The sequence below is a fragment of the Folsomia candida genome, unplaced genomic scaffold, assembly GCF_002217175.1.
Source record: "Folsomia candida strain VU population unplaced genomic scaffold, ASM221717v1 Fcan01_Sc017, whole genome shotgun sequence".
NCBI lineage: Eukaryota > Metazoa > Arthropoda > Collembola > Entomobryomorpha > Isotomidae > Folsomia > Folsomia candida.
In genome coordinates, this window is record NW_019091209.1 from 810,196 (window position 1) to 830,995 (window position 20,800).

The following is a 20,800-nucleotide window of genomic DNA, read 5'->3' on the forward strand; positions in this document are numbered from 1 at the left end:
AGAGCAAACTGAGCACACGGCATTTAATTTAAACTTCCCTCTCTTGATGATCTGATAGTCATTTGATCAATAGAGAGGGAAGTTTAAATGCCATTGAAAAGATGCAACTTGTTGTTTCCCTAGTTCGTCTTCTCTTCTTTTTGTCATATTCTTTCTTATCTTAGATAAGATATTTAGTTCGAACAAGAAAGACAACTAAATACTAAAGACTGGTTTGTTATACACAATTTCGTTATTATTTTAATCTAGTTGTGACCAGGCTGTGTTAGTTCACTAAAAGTTAAACGGACCATAACGAGAGCGCCGGAACCGGTAAAAGAAATGTCGTACCGTGGCCTCGCCAAGTTTTACTCGTTGCTTACCTGTCTGTCAAAGAGGCCACGGTGCGACATTTCTTTTACCGATGGTCCGTTTAACTTTTAGTGAACTAACACAGCCTAGTTGTGACTAATAATTGTTGTTTAAATTAACATTTGCTAGCTCTTTAATCATGTATTTGTTTGGCCTAAATCTTTCAGGAAATTCTAATTAAAAAATGTCGGCCTGCTTATCAAAAGACTCCGCCACGTCGGGTAAAAATCAATATTTCATTATCATTTCATTAAATTATACCTTTTTCTTGGCTTACTTTTAAACGTAACTTAAGAATCGACGGGTGTTTGTATTCTTATTATAGCGAATTCAGCCGGTGACAACGAGGCGAATAAAACCGTCGGCATGTCAAATCCTCTGCTTAATCCTGTCGTAAGAAGAAGTTCATCCTCCTCACTAAATATAATTTCATATAAACTTATAATCTAATAATTTCACCTTTTCTGTCAGGTTCTTGACCTCATTTTCGCCCAGCTCTCCATCCCAGAATTGAAGCAGGCGCGTTTAGTATGCCGTGAATGGAGCGACGTTGGCGCGAGCGTGTTAGGAAAACGGACCTTTCTCCAGGCCAACAAACTCTTCCGCTCTGACGGGACCAATTTATCCGGACCGGCCGTCGTTACTGAAAAATTGGTTCGAAGACTCGCTATTTCCTCGGAGACTTCCCGCTTCGATCCGTCCGTCCCCAGCAATATGAGAGCCAAAGTGATCACCAAGGTCACCGCAGAGGTCGCCCAACAATTCACTCAAGAACTGAAAGTCCGCTTCGATCAGAAGCAGCATGCGGCCTCATTTATTAACGGGATCCGGAAATTGAAGACGACAAACCTTCGACACGTTTATCTCGGGATAAAAATCTTCAACTCGTGGGGGAAGAAATCTCCGGTTCTGAAAAAATTCGAGGTTCAGCAAGGTTCTTTTACTCCATTTATTTACATATGACCTTGATTGTAAATGTTTGTATTGATTCTTTATTATTTATTAGTTATTTTACCTTAAATAGTTATTATTTAAATTTATTAAATTCTTTAACAAACCTGATAAGTCAGGTTTGATTTTGTATGTATTTGATATAAATGTATAATATCTTGGATTATTAAAAAATGATAACACTTTTTAAAAGATAAAATTGATCATGATAATCTTCAGATAAGTGTATACTGATCTACATACAAAAAAATTGTAGATGGCATTGTAGCTAAAAGAATTAATGTGGGATAGGAATTTTTGAATTATGTGGAACCACACCTACTAAAAAAATAGAGGGGGGGGAATTAGAAAATCAATGCACAAAGGGTTAGAGCATTTTAAAAAATTCCCCCATGAATACGAACACTTTGATGTATGAAAAGTTTCAAAATTCGAAAATTGGAGGTTTTATTACCTACACATAAATTAACTTTATGCATAAATCCTACATAAAATCACATAAGTATAGTATACTAAAATTGAGCAAGATATGTACTGTCGTGCGGGTGGGTGAAAAACCGTAGGCCTCAGAACAAGAGAGTTAAGGAAATCTTTGGGTTTTCACTATCAGGCTCCACCCACACAGTACATATTTTGCTCAATTTTATAGTTATGACAGTGTAGTAAATATTTACTGTTTTTAAGTACATGAAAATCGTCACGAAACTGACGTGGTTCGGAAATATTTCGCATAATCCCGTCCAATCCCTGATCATAATCCCTCGTCACAGATAATAAATTGATCTATAATCGTTCCTCATGAAGATGCATATGCGCATACCGAGTGACTAATTTCATAGGAATCGATACCACAAATAGGTATGATAAAACAGCAGTGGCCACGGAAGCTGGGGGGACATTAACATTGTAGGATAGGGGAGGGCCGGGTTTATATAAGATGGGCAGATGATGCGGACATCGAACAACCGTGGGGAACTGTCCCCCTGTCCCCTCAAGCTTCCTTCCGCGGCCACTGGATTACAGTTTTGATACGCCGGTAAGCCCGTGGCTTATTTATGCGTTGATTATACTACGTATGTAATAGTCAAAAGTCACCATCGCTGCAGTGAATTACGTTCAGAAATATTAGATCGAAGTTAAATATTAGAATTTGTCTTCATTTTTTTCTAAAATGGAATTGATACAGAGATCCTTTTACAAAATTGTTTTCGCAATTTTACTCCAATATTGCATAAATTCGGAAGGATTAAGTTTGGATGAGTTTGGTTATTACGGAAACCTTGTTATCGCAATTGACGAAAGAACGGTGCAGAACGAGGTGCAAAATTACACGGAGATAATTAAGGTACATAAATATATATGTTAATTATGTATGTAAGATGTTCAGTGGCAGCGGAAGTTGGGGGACAGGGGACTATACCTGTTAAAAAAAACTTTTTTCATTCAAACTTGAGTCATCCCGATTTCTGAATGAAAATTTTCATTCACATTCAGTCATTTTCTTCCAAACTCATTTCATTTCACTTCATCTGACTTCATTTCTGACTTCATTTCTTACTTGTGTATTCAGCATAGGGTGAAAAATGAAATGAGTGAGAAATCCTTTCATACACAGTCATTCATCTGAAATTACTGAATCTTTCATTCAAATCACAGGAAATTCATTTCCATTCACTATCATAATCAGTCAAATGAATGAAGGTGAGCAGGTATGCAGGGGATACAGTGCCTACTCAGAAATTTAGAAAAATCTTTTAATAAGCCCCTCCTCCTCCTATTTCACAATCCCAATGTCCCCCCCCCAACTTCCGGTGCAACTGATCATCGTCAAAATCCCCACATTTTTAATCATTTATCGCCTCTGGGAACTTATTTTAAAATTCTGAACGACAAATTTGTCCTCAGTTAGTTGATTGATGGAATGGCGTCGTGTTTTTTTAAGCCAGTTTCGAACAGCTCCAATTTTTCTGAAGGCTTCCTAAACTTGAGATTTCTTCCGGTAAAAAGAGTAAAAATCTGGAGTGTATATTTTTAAAAACTTGTGAACGCGACCTGCTCTACAAATTTGTCGTTCAGAATTTTAAAATAAATTCCCAGAGGGGAGAAATGATTAAAAATGTGGCGATGTTGGTTATGAATTTAAAAGATGGGAATTCAAGACTTATCTGATCTACTCCACTACACGACGAGTGGAAGGTTTTCAATCCAAAATGTGGACATTTTAGTCCCCGATCACTGGGACGTGGGGATTGATGGGGCTTCAACATTGTAAATTTTTCAATTGTGTTTTTTGATAAGCTTGAATAAACCTTGATAAAAAAACTGTTTTAAATTAATTTTTAAATTTTTTAGTCAGTCCTATGAAGAAGCAGATTTTAAAATTTCACACACATTTTCTCTCCCATTCGTGAATAATCCAAACCCTTGGTGAGTAATTAAGGTTGAATTTGATGGCTCATCGCCAAAATCAAAATCAGCACATTTCTAATCGTTTCTCCGTTCTGGGAATTTATTTTAAAATTCTGAACGACAAATTTGTTGATCAGGGAGGAGTCAATTTTTTGAAAATATACACTCCAGATTTTGACGCTTTTTGACCGAGGAGATCTCAAGTTTAAGAAGCCTTCAGAAAAATTGGAACTGGTCGAAACTGGCTCAAAAAACTCGACGCCATTCCATCAATCAACTCACTGAGGACAAATTTGTCGTCCAGAATTTTAAAATAAGTTCCCAGAGGGGAGAAATGATTAAAAATATGGGGATTTTGGGGACCATTTGGGGATGAGTCATCGAGGATAAGAATCAGGATACTGATAATATAATAAATATTTATTATGCACCATCAGCGGATTACCGGGTTACGATATGCAGCTTCCCTATAACTTTTTTGACTTTGGAGATTCCGGAAATTATGGCCGTTTAGGGACAGCGTTGCTTGTACAATTTGCCCGACTTCGATTCGGGGTTTGGTAATTTACTGAGAATTGAGGGCTCCCAGCGTATGCGATCCAATTTTGAGTGTCAATCGGTCACAAATTTAATTAGTATAAAATGTGCGAAAGACGTGATCTCCCAATGGGCACGTTTGGCGAAGATATTTGCATCCGAAGAGGAGAAAACGTGTAATAAAGTCGACAACTTTTGCACTTTCTAAACTTACCACGCGTTTTCTCCTATTCGGATGCAAATATCTTGGCCAAACGTGCCCATTGGGAGATCCTGTCTTTCGCACATTTCAACCTAATCAAATTTGTCATCGATTGACACTAATTTGCCCAAAGTCGGACGGAGGGCATACGCTAGTTGATCTCCATTCTTGGAAGCTTTTTAAATAAAAACCTAAATAGAAAAAAACATCAGTAAAACGAAGTATTCGATGTTAGGGAGGAACACGGCTTTCCTGGAGATTCAAAGTTTCCTTATTACTGGAAACGATTGCTTGGAAGAGAATGGGAGATCAACGCTTGTACCAACGTACCAATTGGAGGAGTCTACAAGACCATGTAATAATTACCAGATTATGCAGTTATTAATGAAGTGAAGCATAGTTATATTTGTACGTCCGTCTGTCTGTCTGTCTGTCTGGCAGCAAAATAAGTATTGAACAAATTAACCATTCATTGTTCTGATTTCGGATATCGACATCTAATTTAAAAATTAAGAGGAACTTGGTCAAAGGTCTAAAGATCACGACGCCACGGTGACGATGTCAAAGGTGAACAGTGTCGATTGTTTTGTTTATACCGTCTTAAATAATTTAATATAGTTTGGGGCGGAGATATCCAAAGTCACCATCATTTTTTGACCTGGTTACCGGCATACCTGTTCACTTTCATTCATTTAACGGATTATGATAGTGAATGAAAATGAATTTCCTGCTATTTGAATAAAAATGAGTGAAAGATTCCGTCATTTCAGATGAGTGACTGTGAATGAAAGGATTTCTCACTAATTTCATTTTTCATCCTATACATTGGACGAAGTAAGAAATGAAGTGAAATGAAATGAATTTGAAAGAAAATGACTGAAAATCTTCACTCAGAAATCTGAATGACTGACTTTTGAATGAAAACTAAATTTTTGAACAGGTAAGGTTACGGGGTAAACGAGGTCAAAGGTCATACAGCGTCAAATTTTTCTTTATCTTAATGCACCCCGTTTCCACGAGTTTATTATATCTGTTGCTGTATTTTAATTGAGGATAACTTTGTTTTATGTTAAGACCTAGCGGTGCGCCTTGTGGTCCAGACCCGGACGATGTTGATAACTTATACCCACCAAGAAGCGATTGTCGATTTTTTCCAAATGAGTTTCAGGTATGCGACAGAAAAAATTTGTCTCTGTCATGGAAACATTTTCATGCAAGATTTACATAATTGTATATAAATAATCTTTTAAGACGGCAAATTCCTCGTTGATGAGCTACCATTACTTACCTACGTTTGAAGCCTTCTGTAAAAATGAGACGCATGATGTCTCTCAACCTACCCCCCAAAACTACTATTGTCGTTATACGAGTGTGATGGATGTCATGAAAAATACGTCAGATTGGAAAATGGTCACCGGAAATAATACGGCGGGTCGGATCGGGTTTCGAGTGGTGACAAGATCGGAAAAACCGATGCTCTATATTCTTTTGGATGCTGGCTTTACGCAGGTATGGTATGTAAATACGTATCTGTAGTGGCCGCGGAAGGGTGTGGGGACAGAGGGACAATTTCCCCAAGGTTATTCGTTATCCGCATCATCTGCCTATCTTATGTATAAAAACCCCTCCCTATGTTATTGTCCCCACAGCTTCCGCGGCCACTGTGTTAATGGAACCTTTTTTTAAGCTACACCAGAATTTTCTAGCGAGTTATATCAAAAAATCAAGCCAAAAATTAGGAATCACCACGTGGCACTCGTCTTTCAGTTGGATGATCCCTTTAAATAATAAGAATCGAGGGGGGCAAAGTTCCCACGTACGCCTTGATTTTCGCAGAGGAGTGCCACGTGGTGATTCCTAACTTTTGGCTTGATTTTTTTATATAACTCGCTAGAAAATACTGGCGTAATAGCTTGTAAAAAGGTTCCAATGTCAGTGTTGGGGTCACTTGCACCCGAAAAACTGATTATTTTTATGCAATTCTGAAACAGGTACCGGCCCAAATTCTGCCACAAATTTCTTCCCGTCTTTCAACTTTTATCCAATTTCGCGAAATGCGCAGTGTTGTCGCTGGCCTTGGAAAATTTCCGGGGGACGATCCAAACCAAGCTTTTACCGAGGTTATACCTTGGACTTCGATTAGGAACGCTAGCCATGAATTTGTGAGGTAAGTTAATTAAGGCTCTATTACATGAAGGTTTTGAGTTTGAATTTTGAAGTGTCTCAAGTTTCCCTTCATCCGGGTATTAAAATGACGATTTTGAAACGTGTTTATTTTCGTGCGGTTGTTAAAAAATGAAGATTTTATTGCATCTAAAAATCGATAATTTTTACGGTTTGCAAAGTTTGGAGGTTAAAATTTTGATTTTTTTAAAGCGATTTTAAAAGAAAAAAATTTTCTTTTCGTATTATTTTGTACTATTTTATTTATATTTTCTCATGGAAGAAAAAAATCAAAATTCTAACCTCCTAACTTTTCAAACCTGAAAATTATCGATTTTTTTAGACGCAATAAAATCTTCATTTTTAAAAAACGCGCGGAGATAAATAGTTTTCAAGAAACTTTATTTGAATCCGTGCAAGAAGGGGAAGTTGAGACACAACAATTTAAACTCAAAACCCTTATGCAATGGTACCTTAATTAAAACAAATTAAAAGTTTGAATGCTTGCTTATCTTATAAAATTTCGCATTTTATTCGTAGCGCATTTCACTCAACGTTTGGTAATCAGGCTGGATTTAAAGACTACGCTGGAGCATTGCGCGAACTAGTGGTTTCATTCAATCGGCGGAAACATGCAGCCGGAGCTGTAATTTTGATTGTCAAATTGAGTCCTGAACCAAATACGGGTAATTATTAGGCCATATTTTGCATATCTTTTTAAACTTTATCACAGTTATAACACCACCGTTGCAAACACAGGTAAATATTTTTACCTGTGGTACATTCACGGCACAAGAGGTGACGCCCCGCCGGTGTAAATACCTGTTCACTTTCATTCATTTGGTTGATTATAATGGTGAATGATAGAGAATGAAAATTAATTTCCTGCTATTCGAGTGAAAATGAATGAAGGATTCAATCATTTCAGATGAGTGACTGTGAAGGAAAGATTTCTCACTCATTTCATTTTTCACCCTATGCTTAATACATGGGGGAAGTAAGAAATGAAGTCCGATGAAGTGAAATGAAATGAAATGAGTTTGAAAATACTGAATATGAATGAAAATCATCAATCAGAAATCGGAATGACTGACTTTTGAATGAAAACTAAATTTTTGAACAGGTAAAACTTTTTTTTGATAGGTCGTCTAACCATGGAAAGCCAAGTGATAATTCCTCTCTTACTCTCGAACGTGGCAGTATTTGCTCTGGAAGTGCATGGAAGTCCGATCCAGGCGGGAAACGCGCTGGAACACGTGGTCGAAAAGTCGGAAGGGTTGCATTTAAGCATTTCCCAGCCATCCGACCTTGGTCAACCCTTTGACGATTTTTTGACGGCATTGACCACCACGCTTGCGCAAGGGCGGGTCATCCGAAGTAAAAAATATGTCGTCGGAATGGACGAAATGGTTCGTCACCAGGGGAAAGTCGGGTTTGCGTCGAGTTCAAGAATCACGCAGTTCGAACTGTTCGCAACGCCGTTGACGGGACGGTTTTCCAGCGCCAGGTTGTGGAACGGGACGGATGGAAATTATGGGGACGTCGTTTTACAGGGAATGAAGTGGGATTCGGCCGAAAGTGGGGGGACAAATGGGCGGAGGAACTTTTACTTTTCGTCACCAGAAGGAGAGGAACCGTTGAGTGTGAGGGAATGAAGGGATGCCGCGGAAGAAAGAGGGGGGGGCAGGGGGGCATTTGTCCCCCCAGAAATTTAGAAAAATCTTATCTTTCCCATGTCAATAAGTCTGTCCTCTCCATTTTAATGCCCCCCCCCAACTTCCGCCGTTACTGAAGGGAAAGACCGTTAATTTGAATTAGATCCGCTTAAATATGACAATCTTTTTTAACGTAGGACTCGCTTCCTTATAACCAAAATCAGCACGGTTTTTATCATTTTTCTTCCCCAAAATTCTGGAAATTTAAACTTGTACTTGATGAGTTGGTTGATAGAATGGCGTCGAGTTTTTTAAGCGAGTTTCGACGTGGTCCAATTTTTCTGAAGACCCTCTTGGATGACGCGTTGGCGCGTAATCTCACTTTACCTCTATCCAATGTATTTAAATGCAAAAGTTTAAAATCGAATCAACTTCATGAGTTTTGAGATAAACTCAGCTTTTGAGACGTTAATATAAAGCTAATTTTTGGTACTACAACAAGTCGTTTTGAAAAAAAATTATTAAATTCATTTTTGCAGAAATTTATTGTTAAAAGATGGCAAGTAAATTTATTAGTTTTTTTCAAAACGACTTGTTTCTAGTACCAAAAATTAGCTTTACATTAACGTCTAAAGAGTTGAGTTTATCTCAAAACTCATGAAGTTGGTTCGATTTTAAACTTTGTATTTAAAGACATTGAATAAGGGCAAGGTGAGAAAAAAACTCTATGCCGGTGTAACAAGAGCCTTAAGGTGTCTTAAACTTGAGATCTCCTCCGCCAAAAAGTGGCAAAATCTGGAGTGCAGATTTTATTTAAATTGGCAACTCCCTGCTCTAAAAATTGGTCGGCCAGAATTTTAAAATAAATTCCCAGAGCGAAAGAAATGGTTGATTTTGACGATGAGATATCGAGTCGGACGTTATATAATTTTGCAAAAATAAATTATCATTTCCTTGACAGAGCGTAAGATGGACGTCTTTGTCCATCGGGTGTGACGATGGCCCATGCATCGCTCGTGTCACCGTTTTGTTGCAAGTGGAGGACTTGGACTTAATCCCGGAAGATGTCAAACTCACGGTCACAACGTCCGCGATGAATGGGATTGTCGACTTTAAACACGCGAACGCTGGGTTATACACCGGCACAGCGTTTGCCATTTATGCAAAGGTAAAATTGTATATATATTCATACCTGTTCAAAAATTTAGGCTTCATTCAAAACTCAGTCATCCCGATTTCTGAGGGAAGATTTTCATTCACATTTAGTCATTTTTTGTTTACACTAATTTCATTTCACTTACTTCATCTGACTTCATTTCTTACTTCGTCCCACCTATTAAGCATAGGGTGAAAAATGAAATGAGTGAGAAATCCTTTCATTCACAGTAATTCATCTGAAATGACGGAATCCTTCAGTCATTTTCATTCACTATCATTCTCTATCATAATCAGTATCATCACATGAATGAAAGTGAACAGGTATACATATATATATATCAGTGTTGTAGTAATTAATTACGTAATTAATTAAACGAAAAATCGAAAAAGTAATTATTAATTAGAGTTTAATTACTTTACGCCATGTAATTGTAATTAGTAATTAATTACTTTCTTTCGTCAAATGTAATTAAGTAATTAGTAATTAATTACAAACTCAAGTAATTAAGCAACACTGATATATATTTATTATCGAAAGATTGATTGAATACCCAAGATCTTGTAACATTATGCCCCATTTTCTAAATATTTTGGACATTTTGAACGTCCTAAAGTTGGTGTCCAAAACTGGTTAAAACCCATTTTGGACGGTGGTTAAAACCACATCGAAATCTTGAACACATTTAATTTAAATCTGTAAATTTAAATTTAGTTGGAGCAGGATGGGATTCCCTTCCAGGCAACGCCCGGCCTTGTCGTGACTGCCGTAATATCTTGCCCGACAGCACCAGACGTCCACACGTGGTCAGTCGGTAAGGTTATTATCAGAGGGCGGATATGTATTTATGAAAAATCTCTGAAATACGTATTTAATATTTTCATTAAAAGCCAAAATACTTACTAAATGTGTACACAAAGATACAAACAAAAATAGGAATTTTCCCAAAATGTGTCTTTTAAATTTTATCTTCTGGATTTTTTTTGGTTAAATTTCCTTCAAGGAAAAAATCGTCTCTCATATCATCGAAATATTTACAAAATGTGTACGTATTTTCGAAGAAATATGTACAAGATTTACGAATTTTTTTTTCAAATAAATATGTCTAGAAATATTTTTCGTTCTATGCGACTTAAGGAACACACCCACAAAGTTTAACCGTCAGTCGGTATCAATTGTTGAAAAGTTGAAAATAAATACATATCCGCCGTCTGCTAGTCATTATTATTAAAATCTTTAGTTAATTATTACAACATTCTTTAACTGGTAAATAATTACTTACAATGGAGGCGCAAACCATGTTCAACCCAGATAATTTTTTGACCTTATTAGTTTGAAAGAGCAAGTCTTTACAAACAACATTTGGTTCGGCACTTGGGCAGATGCGCAAATTTTAGCACGTTATGGGCGCCGCAAGTTCGCAAAAACGCATGATTTTTCGGGCAATGCCCAGCGCGAGCTCAACTTCGTGCGTTTTTGCGAACTTGCGGCGCCCATAACGTGCTGAAATTTGCGCATCTGCCTAAGTGCCGAACCAAATGTTGTTTGTAAAGACTTGCTCTTTCAAACTAATAAGGTCAAAAAATTATCTGGGCTGAACATGGTTTGCGCCTCCATTGTTAGAACTTCGTGACGATGGAAGCACTTCACCCGACATGGCGACGAACGATGGCATATTCTCGGGGGAATTTGTCCCCACCATTTATGGCAACCCGGCAGATTTCGATGGCATGTACGAAATCTTCGTCACTGCGAAATTTGATCCCCCTGTGGAGGAAACTACCACGCCCTGGCGAATAATGGAAGACGCAAGTCAAAGATTTTCCTCGATTGGGAGATTGTTTCCAATTGATCAGAGACAAATTGGGTGTGGGAGTGGTTATCTGGGTGGGTATATTAATTATTATTTAAGGCATGGCAGGCAGCAGTGGCCACGGAAGTGTGGGACAATGTCCCCATGGTTGTTCCATACCTGTTCAAAAAACCTGTTTTCATTCAAAGTTCAGTTATCCCGATTTCTGAGTGAAGATTTTCATTCACAATCAGTCATTTTCTTTCACACTCATTTCATTTCACTTCATCTGACTTCATTTCTTACTTCGTCCCATGTGTTAAGCATAGGGTGAAAAATGAAATGAGTGAGAAATCCTTTCATTCAGTGTCATTCATCTGAAATTACGGAATCTTTCACTCATTTTCATTCAAATCACAGGAAATTCATTTTCATTAAAATCACAGGAAATTCATTTTCAATGAAAATTTTTCATTCAATATCATTCTCTATCATAATCAGTCACATGAATGAAAGTGAACAGCTAAGCTTCCACCTGAAACACTTAACATGTATTGGTTTAACTATTTTGAAACTTCCAGGCTGCTGGAGTAAAATTCCAGAGGAAGCTTTCATCATTAGTTGTGACCTCGAGAAGAGCGTGGAGTTCGTCAATTTCGGATTATTTAGGGTAACATTTGATAGTTTAATACATTAGTATTTCGCTTCTTGCTGGCGGGTTTTCTACATTTCTTGCAAGAAATGCGAGGTGTAAGAAACTGGGACAAAGTGGGAGTAATAAACGCCATCTAGCCATGCGCACGCGCGGTATACATGTTCACATTCATTCATTTAACGATGAATGAATAAATTATGCATGCAATATTCAAAATTTTGAATGAATATTGAATGAATATTTTATTCTGATTTTTGAATAAATGAATATTTAGTGAATATCTATTCAATTCTTGTGAATGAATAATGAATAAATATTTTTTTATCATTCATTTCTAGCTCAATGCTTAATACATAGGGAAAGTTGAGAAATTTATCTAATATTGTTAATTTTGAATAACATGAATAATGAAGGAATGGTGAATAATGAATAAATGTTTTAATAGTTAGTGAATATTTTTTTTTACAAATTATGAATGAGTGAATAAGGAATAATGAATATTTTTTTCGAGGCTTTGAATGAATGAACTTTGAGTGAATAAATATTTTCTGAACATGTATGATGCCGTATTTACCGCGGCGGGATGTAGTTTCTTGCGCCGTGAATTTCTCCCAGGTCAAGAAACCACTTCCTTCTTTCCCGTTAGTTTTTGCCAGTTGTTGGAAACATTGGTTACAATATGGCATTGGTTTTTAATTAAGATTAATTAAAGTTAATTAATTATTTAGGCTTATCCGACGAGAATCGTGGACTTGGTGGTTACTCCACTTGGCAACAATTTCGTTAATCTGCAATGGACCGAACCGGGAATTAAAGACCCGAACCCGAATAATGACGGTATGTATGGTCACATTAAAAAGTCATAGTAAATCAATGACATTGACGCCGGAAGCAGGGACGACAAGGGGACAGTGGCCGCGGAAGCTGTGGGGACATAAACATTGTGGGATGGGGGAATGGTCGGGTTTATATAAGATGGGGAGATTATGCGAACAACCGTGGGGTCATTGTCCCCCTCTGTCCCCACATTTCCGTGGCCACTGTACATCCTCCCTTTACGTATGCATCCTTAGTGGCCGCTGAAGCCCTGGGGACATCGGGGGACATAAACATTGTCGGATAATAGGGGAGGGATGACTTTATATAAGATAGGGAGATGATCCCGACATCGAACAACCGTGGGGATATTGTCCCTTTACGCTTCCCCGGCCATTGAATACATAGACCAGTGGCCGCGGAAGCCGTGGGGACATCGGGGGACGCTAACGTTGTAGGAGGGGGGAAGGGCCGGGTTTATATAAGATGGGGAGATTATGCGAACAACCGTGGGGCCATGGTCCCCCTGTCCCCTCAAGCTTCCGCGGCCACTGCTTCCCCCTCAAGTGATGCATGGTTTGAACCTATAGACCTGTTTTGTTTCTAATCAGCGCAAGTGGGTGCTTATGAAATTCGTCATCAAGACGAAATTAGCAAGCTCTTATACCAATTCGATTCTGCTGAAAACCTGCCCGGAAATAAGATCCCGAACACAAAACCACCCGGAAGCAGGCAAAATGTCACGTACGATTTTGGCCGGGAAGCCAGCAGATATTACGCAATACGAACGTTAGGTCAATCTCAATCAAATGGGGTCGAAACGGTAAGAAAGTTACCGACCTGTCATTAAAAATGTCGCTGCATTTTTAATCATTTAACCCATCTGGGAATTTATTTTAAAATCCTGAACGAAAAATTTGTAGACCAGAAGGATGGTTGCCAATTTTTTGAAAATATACACTCCAGATTTTGGCACTTTTTGATGGAGGAGATCTCAAGGTTAAGAAGCCTTCAGAAAAATTGGAACTCGCTTAAAAAACTCGACGCCATTCCATCAATTGACTAAAAAATTTGAATTTTTAGAATTTTGTAATAAACTCTACTGAGTTATAAAACTCGTGAAAATCGATACGTTTTTCTCCCCGCTGGGAACTTATTTTAAAATTCTGGACGACAAATTTGTCCTCAGTGAGTTGATTGATGGAATGGCGTTGAGTTTTTTAAAGCGAGTTTCAATTTTTCTGAAGGATTCTTAAACTTGAGATCTCCTCTTTCAAAAAGTGTCGAGATTTATTTTTAAACAATTGACAACTCCTTCTGCTCTATAAATTTGTCGTTCATAATTTTAAAGTAAATTCCCAGAACCCAAAAATGATTCAAAAATTCATATTCTGACGATTTTGGCAATGCGTCATCGAGTCGTACCTTAATATTTTTTTATATGATGGAAAAATATGATATTTTTATTAAATGCTCCCATATTTTGCTGGACAGTGGTCAGACTTGTCGGTCATTGTGGGCGTAAATATAAAAACCACGTTGGACGCGAGCACCACCACGACCACGACGACGACAACGATTCGCCCCACGACTAGAACAACGTTACCACCACGGACGACCTCACCCGGTTCGACAACAATGGAGGAGGATGTTTCGAGTAAGAAAATTTTGAAAAAGTTTTTTAAGCAAAAATTGGAATTTCTCAAAAAAACTTGTACAGAAAGAATAGTTCTTTTACATGATTAACATAACGTACGAGGACTCACCGCCAAAAATATAGTCAAAATAAGCACATTTTTAATCATTTCTCCCCTCTGGGAATTTATTTTAAAATTCTGTACGACCAATTCATAGAGCAGGTCGCGTTCCCAATTTTTTGAAAATATGCACTCGAGATTTTGACACTTTTTGGCGGAGGAGAAGCCTTCAGAAAAATTGAAACTGGTCGAAACTGGCTCAAAAAACTCGACGCCATTCCATCAATCAACTCACTGAGGACAAATTTGTCGTCCAGAATTTTATAATAAGTTCCCAGAGGAGAAGAAATCATTAAAAATGTGTTGATTTTAACGATTTTGGTTAACATTTAATGTTTATTAGCACTCATTACGACGCCAAGAACGACCAAGGCGCGTGGAACGACGACGAGGGCGACAACCACCACGACAACGACGGTAAAACCCAGCACTTTTGCCCCTCGGGGGACGGATGCCCCCATAAATCACTGGTTTGAAACGACCGAGGGGATCATCACGATATCCGTCTTTGGGGGAGCAGTTTTCACCTTATCTATTCTTGGGGGAGGATTTTACATGTGGCTTATCAAATTTAGATACAGATCAATTTGAATAAATAAAAACTGGGATTTTTATGAATTGTGGCAGATAAGAATTAGTTTGGAAAATTTTAAAGAATTGTTTTCTGTGTAAATAAACACGTACAAATCATGGCTTCATAAAAATCTGGTATAAAATTTTTTTTGGAGGTTCAAACGATTTCTTGCAAATTTTGGAAAAAGGTTGCAATAATCCTTTGACCTATATTTATGTAATGTAATCCCTCATTAATTTTGAGGATTTTGCTCCGTAATAAATACGGCATGGTTTAGAAAATTTCTCAAGTAAGAAAACTTGTTAAAAGAAAAGTGATTCAAAATTTCGTGATATTACAGATAAACCAAAATGGTTACAATTATTGGGAGATTACATAATAATTTACATAGTAATTTACATATCTGTGCATAGATTTGCAAAAATCGTCGTTAATAAACAACTTGTTTTCTCAAATAAAACGGAATTCTCCAACTGAATGAGAATCATGGTGGAATTTTAGACTGCGGATGGAATGCTCAGAAATTTTAGAACCACTATTCATCAATTATTGAGGTGTGCGTATCATAAAAACGGTATACGGTTGTAGCTCTTCTAGATAGCTAGGGGGCAAGCTAACCATTTCTGGCTACCTAGTAAAACCTAACCTGCTCGCTTCGCTCGCTTAAGGTGGTATAGTATGCGGGTTTTGAGTTTGAATTGTTGCGTCTCAACTTTCCCTTCTTCCATTTGTTCAAATGGTGATTTTGAAACCTGATCATCTCCGTGAGTTTTTTACAATATGAAGATTTCAATGAACCTAAAAATCGATAATTTTTAGGTTTACAAAGTTGCGCTGGTCTGATCTTTATGTTTTTCTTCCATGAGAAAATAAATATAAAATAGACGAAAAATAATCCGTAAAACTTAAATATTTTCTCATGGAAGAAAAACAAGAAAAACTTAAAGATCAGACCAGCGCAACTTTGCAAACCTAAAAATTATCGATTTTTAGGTGCATTAAAATCTTCATATTGTAAAAAACTCACGGAGATGATCAGGTTTCAAAATCGCCATTTGAATATATGGAAGAAGGGAAAGTTGAGACGCAACAATTCAAACTCAAAACCCGCATAATATACCACCTTAATATACTTGCCGGTCAAAAAATTTATATATTCATGAAAAACACGACATTTTGGTGTATCACATCCCCCCTCGGATGAGAGGGGTCCTTTTCCTTGTTTTATACCGATGTTTCTCTGACCTTCTCAATTTACCCCTAGGCGCTGTGGCCAGGTTAGTAGGCGCTAGGAGCTACGGCCCACTTATTTAGGCGTTAGGCGCTGTGGCCTGAGGTGCTAGGCGCTGAGGCCAACGTCATTTTGGGAGCCGAGTTGGTAATCCCTCACTCAGAGCAAAACTCTATGCTGCCTGGCTTTTGAGATAATGATAACAGTGAGTAAATCGAGTATTTTTATTATATTAAAAAGTTTCTTTATTAGCAGCAAACATCTCAATATTTTCTAGTATAATAATTATGTGTGAACACATTATAATTCTGAATTTAACTACCCGTTCTATGAAGGTGATTTAAAAGTTTTACTAATCGATTGATATCGATATCAATCTTTGTGAACCAGTCTCAAAGTTACAAAGAATGACACGAATCACTCGGTTTGTCTGGATTTGTGTAGTTATGATAGTTAAAATTAATAACAAGTAATATTTAAATAACAGCGTGAATTAATGGGCCGATCAGGGTTCCAAGATAGATGTAAGTGAATTTGGTTCATCAGATTTCAGCTGCGTCATGACGTCCTTAGTTTCCGTTATAATTTGGGACAATTCATTTGCCGTGTTGACTAAATTGTAGGTCAAGATATCGTTAAAGTTGGCTAGTTCTGCAATAAGAAAATGGATTAATGATAAAACTATCCATCCATTTTAACCATGAATGTTTTAAAACTCCGGTTTATTACTTACCAATCAGGTTCTTAGCTGGTACGACTTCCAGTATGGCTTCACCACGCCTATTTGCATCACTTTTATCCATCTAATTGACAATACGGACTAGTTCCAGTATCATATTCCGATCTTTGATGGAGTTTATGCCTTTATATCGGTGGAGGAGAATTCCTTGAGGGTACTCCTTACCGTACATATTCCCTCCAGAACCGAGTACAACCTGTGTTTGTGTATTAATATAAGACTAATTTTGTTGCCATTAAAAATATTTGATTACACAGTATTTTTACCATATTAAAAATTGCATTTAGAGCATACATAAACCCGAGTTGAATTCTTGACAAGAGTGGAAATGTGCAGAGGAACAAGGACTGGTTAATTTCAAGTTTTGAAATTTTCAGCAGCATTTTTCGCAGTGCTTTTCGAGTTCTCTGGGCATCAGAGTAATTCAAGATGTCACTCACTGACTCTGCACAGCAGAGGAAACTAAATTCCCAGTCTTCTTGCTAATGAAACCAAATAAATATTATGTTATTGACTAAAAGGTCAATTAAATATATGCCCTTAAAACACGATACTTACCGGCAAGTCTGTTAACACTCGTGAAAAGTGGTACCGAATACTTTCAGGATTACAGGTAATACAAGTATCAGTGGTATCACACTGTTTGCGCCCAGCCACCCAAATTTTACAATGCTTTAAGGACCACACGGGTTCTATAGCTGCTCTCAAATCGCTTCGCATTTGTAGGATTTTTCCAAAACAGAAACGAGAGCTCAATATATTTTTGTATGGGCGACCCACGAGAGGAGAGAGTTGTGTAAATGAGCCCTAAATTTTTAGATTCGAACAATAAGTAAATAATATAAACAGAATAAATAAAACTTCTATCTAATTGATATGATTATGATTAATAGATGACATACCGAAATTTCAGACACATCCCATGACATACTTTCAAATGTCTGGTAATGCTCAATTTGTCGTTTGATTTGTTCCATTTTTACCAATAAATCTGTCGATTGATGCAACAAGAGTTTATCGTGATGACACCCAATCTCAAATCTAGGATCTACATGTGTAATATGTCGCGGCTGTGAGTTAGATAAAACAATTATGTTAAAATACATACACCAGTAGCAGTAAACAAAACTTAATATTTAAAATCCACAAAAAGGAAATGTCACTTACGAAATATCTCAATTTAAATAAAGACTTTTTAGGATGCAGAGATCTCACATCATAGCGATCAATCCATTCCCAAGACACATGACGCTTCATTATGTCATGTTGATAATACGTTAGAGATAATCCACTTTTATCCTCCCAAGTTTTGATGTTCCGCTTTATAACAGCAATTTGTTAATGAAATAGCCAAAATATAATGAGGTTAATTGGAGAAACATTTATTAGATAAGTTAATAAAATCAGAATCGTTTAGACAATTACTTGAGATTGCGTGAAAAACGAGGCGGCTTCAAGAATTTTGCTCATGAATGTGCCAAAAAATGGTAGGGCCTTAGAAATAATGGCACGCCTACTCAAGATGGACGTTTTGCATCCTGAGGTAAAATTAAATTTATGAAAGTTATACTCGTGCTTTTTTTAATTAGAAATTTAATACAGGCATTTTGAAAAGTTTACTAAATATATTCGGAAACACTTACCCACGTATTCTATTAGAAAGTCCAGTTGATTTCTGAACACTCTACGGCCTCTGTACTTTAGACAGACGACATAAACTTCTGAATTTCCTTCTTTGCTCGTGGCTGGTTTAAAGAGATGGACCTGACTCAGAAAAAATAGATACTTAACTGATTACCACCCAACAAAGTAACTATTTTTAAGTAAATGAATGACTCACTTCTTCAAATAAAGAGCACAGAATGTACAAGTGGCTAATAGTCTGACATTCTAAAAAGGTGAATATTTTGAGTACAAAACTTCCCCCGAAACCCAAAATTGATAGGGCAGCAATTATTTCAGTGAACTGCAATTCTTCAACAGCGCTCTCCTGTTCCATGGGATTCGTTTGGCAATCAATGCTCCCATCCGCAGTGACCAAATCAACGGAGTGCTCCAAACTAAGACATTTTTGTTTAACCTGCTCAATCAAACTGTCCAAATTAGCCCTGTTCATTAAGTTCCCGGTCGTGTCTTTGAGAAAAATCCAATTATTCAAAGAACTCAAGATCAACTTGTCTTCATTTATCATAGTTCCGATGTCATTTCCTTCGTAGTGTGGATTTAAGGTGGTGGCGAGCCAATCCCACTTTAGACCACCAAAATTTGTTGAATATAAGTAAGTAATTAGCATGAATGAGTATGATTTTGATGAAATAATTCACCTGAATTGTTGGGCAATTATTAGATAGAAAATGATTAGTTGCATAAATGAAGGCTCCCGGCGCTTCACATAAATGTATTGATAGAAAACGTGGTGGACGGGCAGACACGTCTGGTTGAGTAATATGTTCAGGAATTAGAGAGAAAGTGCTAAGACACTCGTACATTTTGCACCTACAGGAAGTGGTGGTGGTGGAAACCAAGTATAATTCTTACATTCTGAGGTTATATAACAATTTCAAGATTATTTATTATGCACATACCACGCTTGGCTACAAAATTCTGGTTGAAACTCCTGCCTCACGATTGGCATCACTTGACCTGCTGTGTTCATTTGGCTTGTGTGTTTGTGCCAGGAATTCAAGGGGTAGTTATCCAAAAGACTTTTTGTTTGATTTAGCTCATGTTTAATATCTCTGAGTTCAACTGCCTAAAATTCATACAAACGAACAGTGTTAAGTGGACTAATGGAAAATAACAATTAATTATTGACTTACAATCCATTTTGGCGAGGCAAAAAACCTTTTCGGGATGGATGGAAAATATTCATTTGCAGTTTTCAGACATCGCTTCTTCCCAAAAATGTCTTGACCTACAGTTGCCATGTTTATTTTTTGGACAATCTTTCCTTCAGGAATGGGAGGAGGTCCTCGTGGCACAGGCACATGAGCGTCTACTTAGTTGGACACAGCGCCTACACTCAGCGCCTCTGGGGTAACTTGAGATAGTCAGAGAAACATCAATACGACATGAGACGGTGAATTATATAAACCCAGCCCTAGGTTTCTCAACGGAATTTTCCAACTGGATGAGAATCATGGTGAAATTTTAGTTTGTGGTGGGGATGGAATGCTCACGATAATAAAATGAAGGACAATTCATCAATTATTGAGGTCTGCTTATCAAAATTACTATGCATACCGAGACCTAATTATTTATCACCATGCATAGTCCATTTCGATATGCAACCCGACACCTGAGCCCTGCACGATTTAAGTGTGATGCACAAAGTGACCTTTCTTATCGTCACGATGAAATATGTCGTCGTCGTTGGACGGCCAAAACGTAACACTTCTTATGCCAAGTAAATTTACCACTTGGTACGAAGTTTGCATAAAAATGTCGCAAATTTGCTATATATTTGTAGTCAGCTTATGCTCAATTCTTGATTCCTTATGTATTTACTGGAAGAAATATGTCTCGTATATTTCCATATGCGGCAAAATTTTTTCTCGTCCTCCTCCGGAAGCATGATTTTATTTCAAGTCGACAAAAAGAATTCATAGTTTTCTCAAATAAAACGAGATTTTTCTGGAATTATGCTAGATTTTTAGTTTTACATTTGTGATGGAATGCTCACGATAAGAAAGCGAACGACAATTCATCACTTTTTGAGACCTATACTTATCAAGATAATATGCTAATTGAGATTTCCTACAGAATTATTAGTTCATCTTGGTCCGTTTCGATATGCAACCCGAAACCTGAGC

At 37.3% G+C, this 20,800-nt stretch overlaps 2 protein-coding genes across 2 annotated transcripts; one reads left to right on the plus strand and one right to left on the minus strand.

Annotated features, from left to right (window-relative positions):
• Nucleotides 1-2,425: 2,425 nt before the first annotated feature.
• Nucleotides 2,426-15,127, plus strand: LOC110856930. Its single transcript, XM_022105516.2, has 18 exons — nucleotides 2,426-2,647; nucleotides 3,449-3,570; nucleotides 3,655-3,729; nucleotides 4,149-4,271; nucleotides 4,686-4,805; nucleotides 5,525-5,618; nucleotides 5,702-5,959; nucleotides 6,442-6,617; nucleotides 7,154-7,299; nucleotides 7,757-8,256; nucleotides 9,230-9,436; nucleotides 10,139-10,238; nucleotides 11,048-11,311; nucleotides 11,798-11,886; nucleotides 12,600-12,708; nucleotides 13,299-13,510; nucleotides 14,182-14,344; nucleotides 14,788-15,127. The coding sequence occupies exons 1-18, from the start codon at nucleotides 2,474-2,476 to the stop codon at nucleotides 15,033-15,035; spliced, it is 3,180 nt and encodes a 1,059-aa protein (XP_021961208.2). The 5' UTR covers nucleotides 2,426-2,473; the 3' UTR covers nucleotides 15,036-15,127.
• A 1,357-nt stretch (nucleotides 15,128-16,484) lies between these two features.
• LOC110856653 (cap-specific mRNA (nucleoside-2'-O-)-methyltransferase 2-like) lies at nucleotides 16,485-19,954 on the minus strand. The gene is made up of 12 exons (XM_035857541.1): nucleotides 19,808-19,954; nucleotides 19,574-19,740; nucleotides 19,313-19,484; nucleotides 18,829-19,236; nucleotides 18,632-18,752; nucleotides 18,414-18,526; nucleotides 18,156-18,308; nucleotides 17,891-18,058; nucleotides 17,547-17,795; nucleotides 17,255-17,470; nucleotides 16,983-17,184; nucleotides 16,485-16,900 (listed from the first exon to the last, which is right to left on the minus strand). The coding sequence occupies exons 1-11, from the start codon at nucleotides 19,913-19,915 to the stop codon at nucleotides 17,053-17,055; spliced, it is 2,007 nt and encodes a 668-aa protein (XP_035713434.1). The 5' UTR covers nucleotides 19,916-19,954; the 3' UTR covers nucleotides 16,485-16,900; nucleotides 16,983-17,052.
• Between the last annotated feature and the right edge of the window lie 846 nt (nucleotides 19,955-20,800).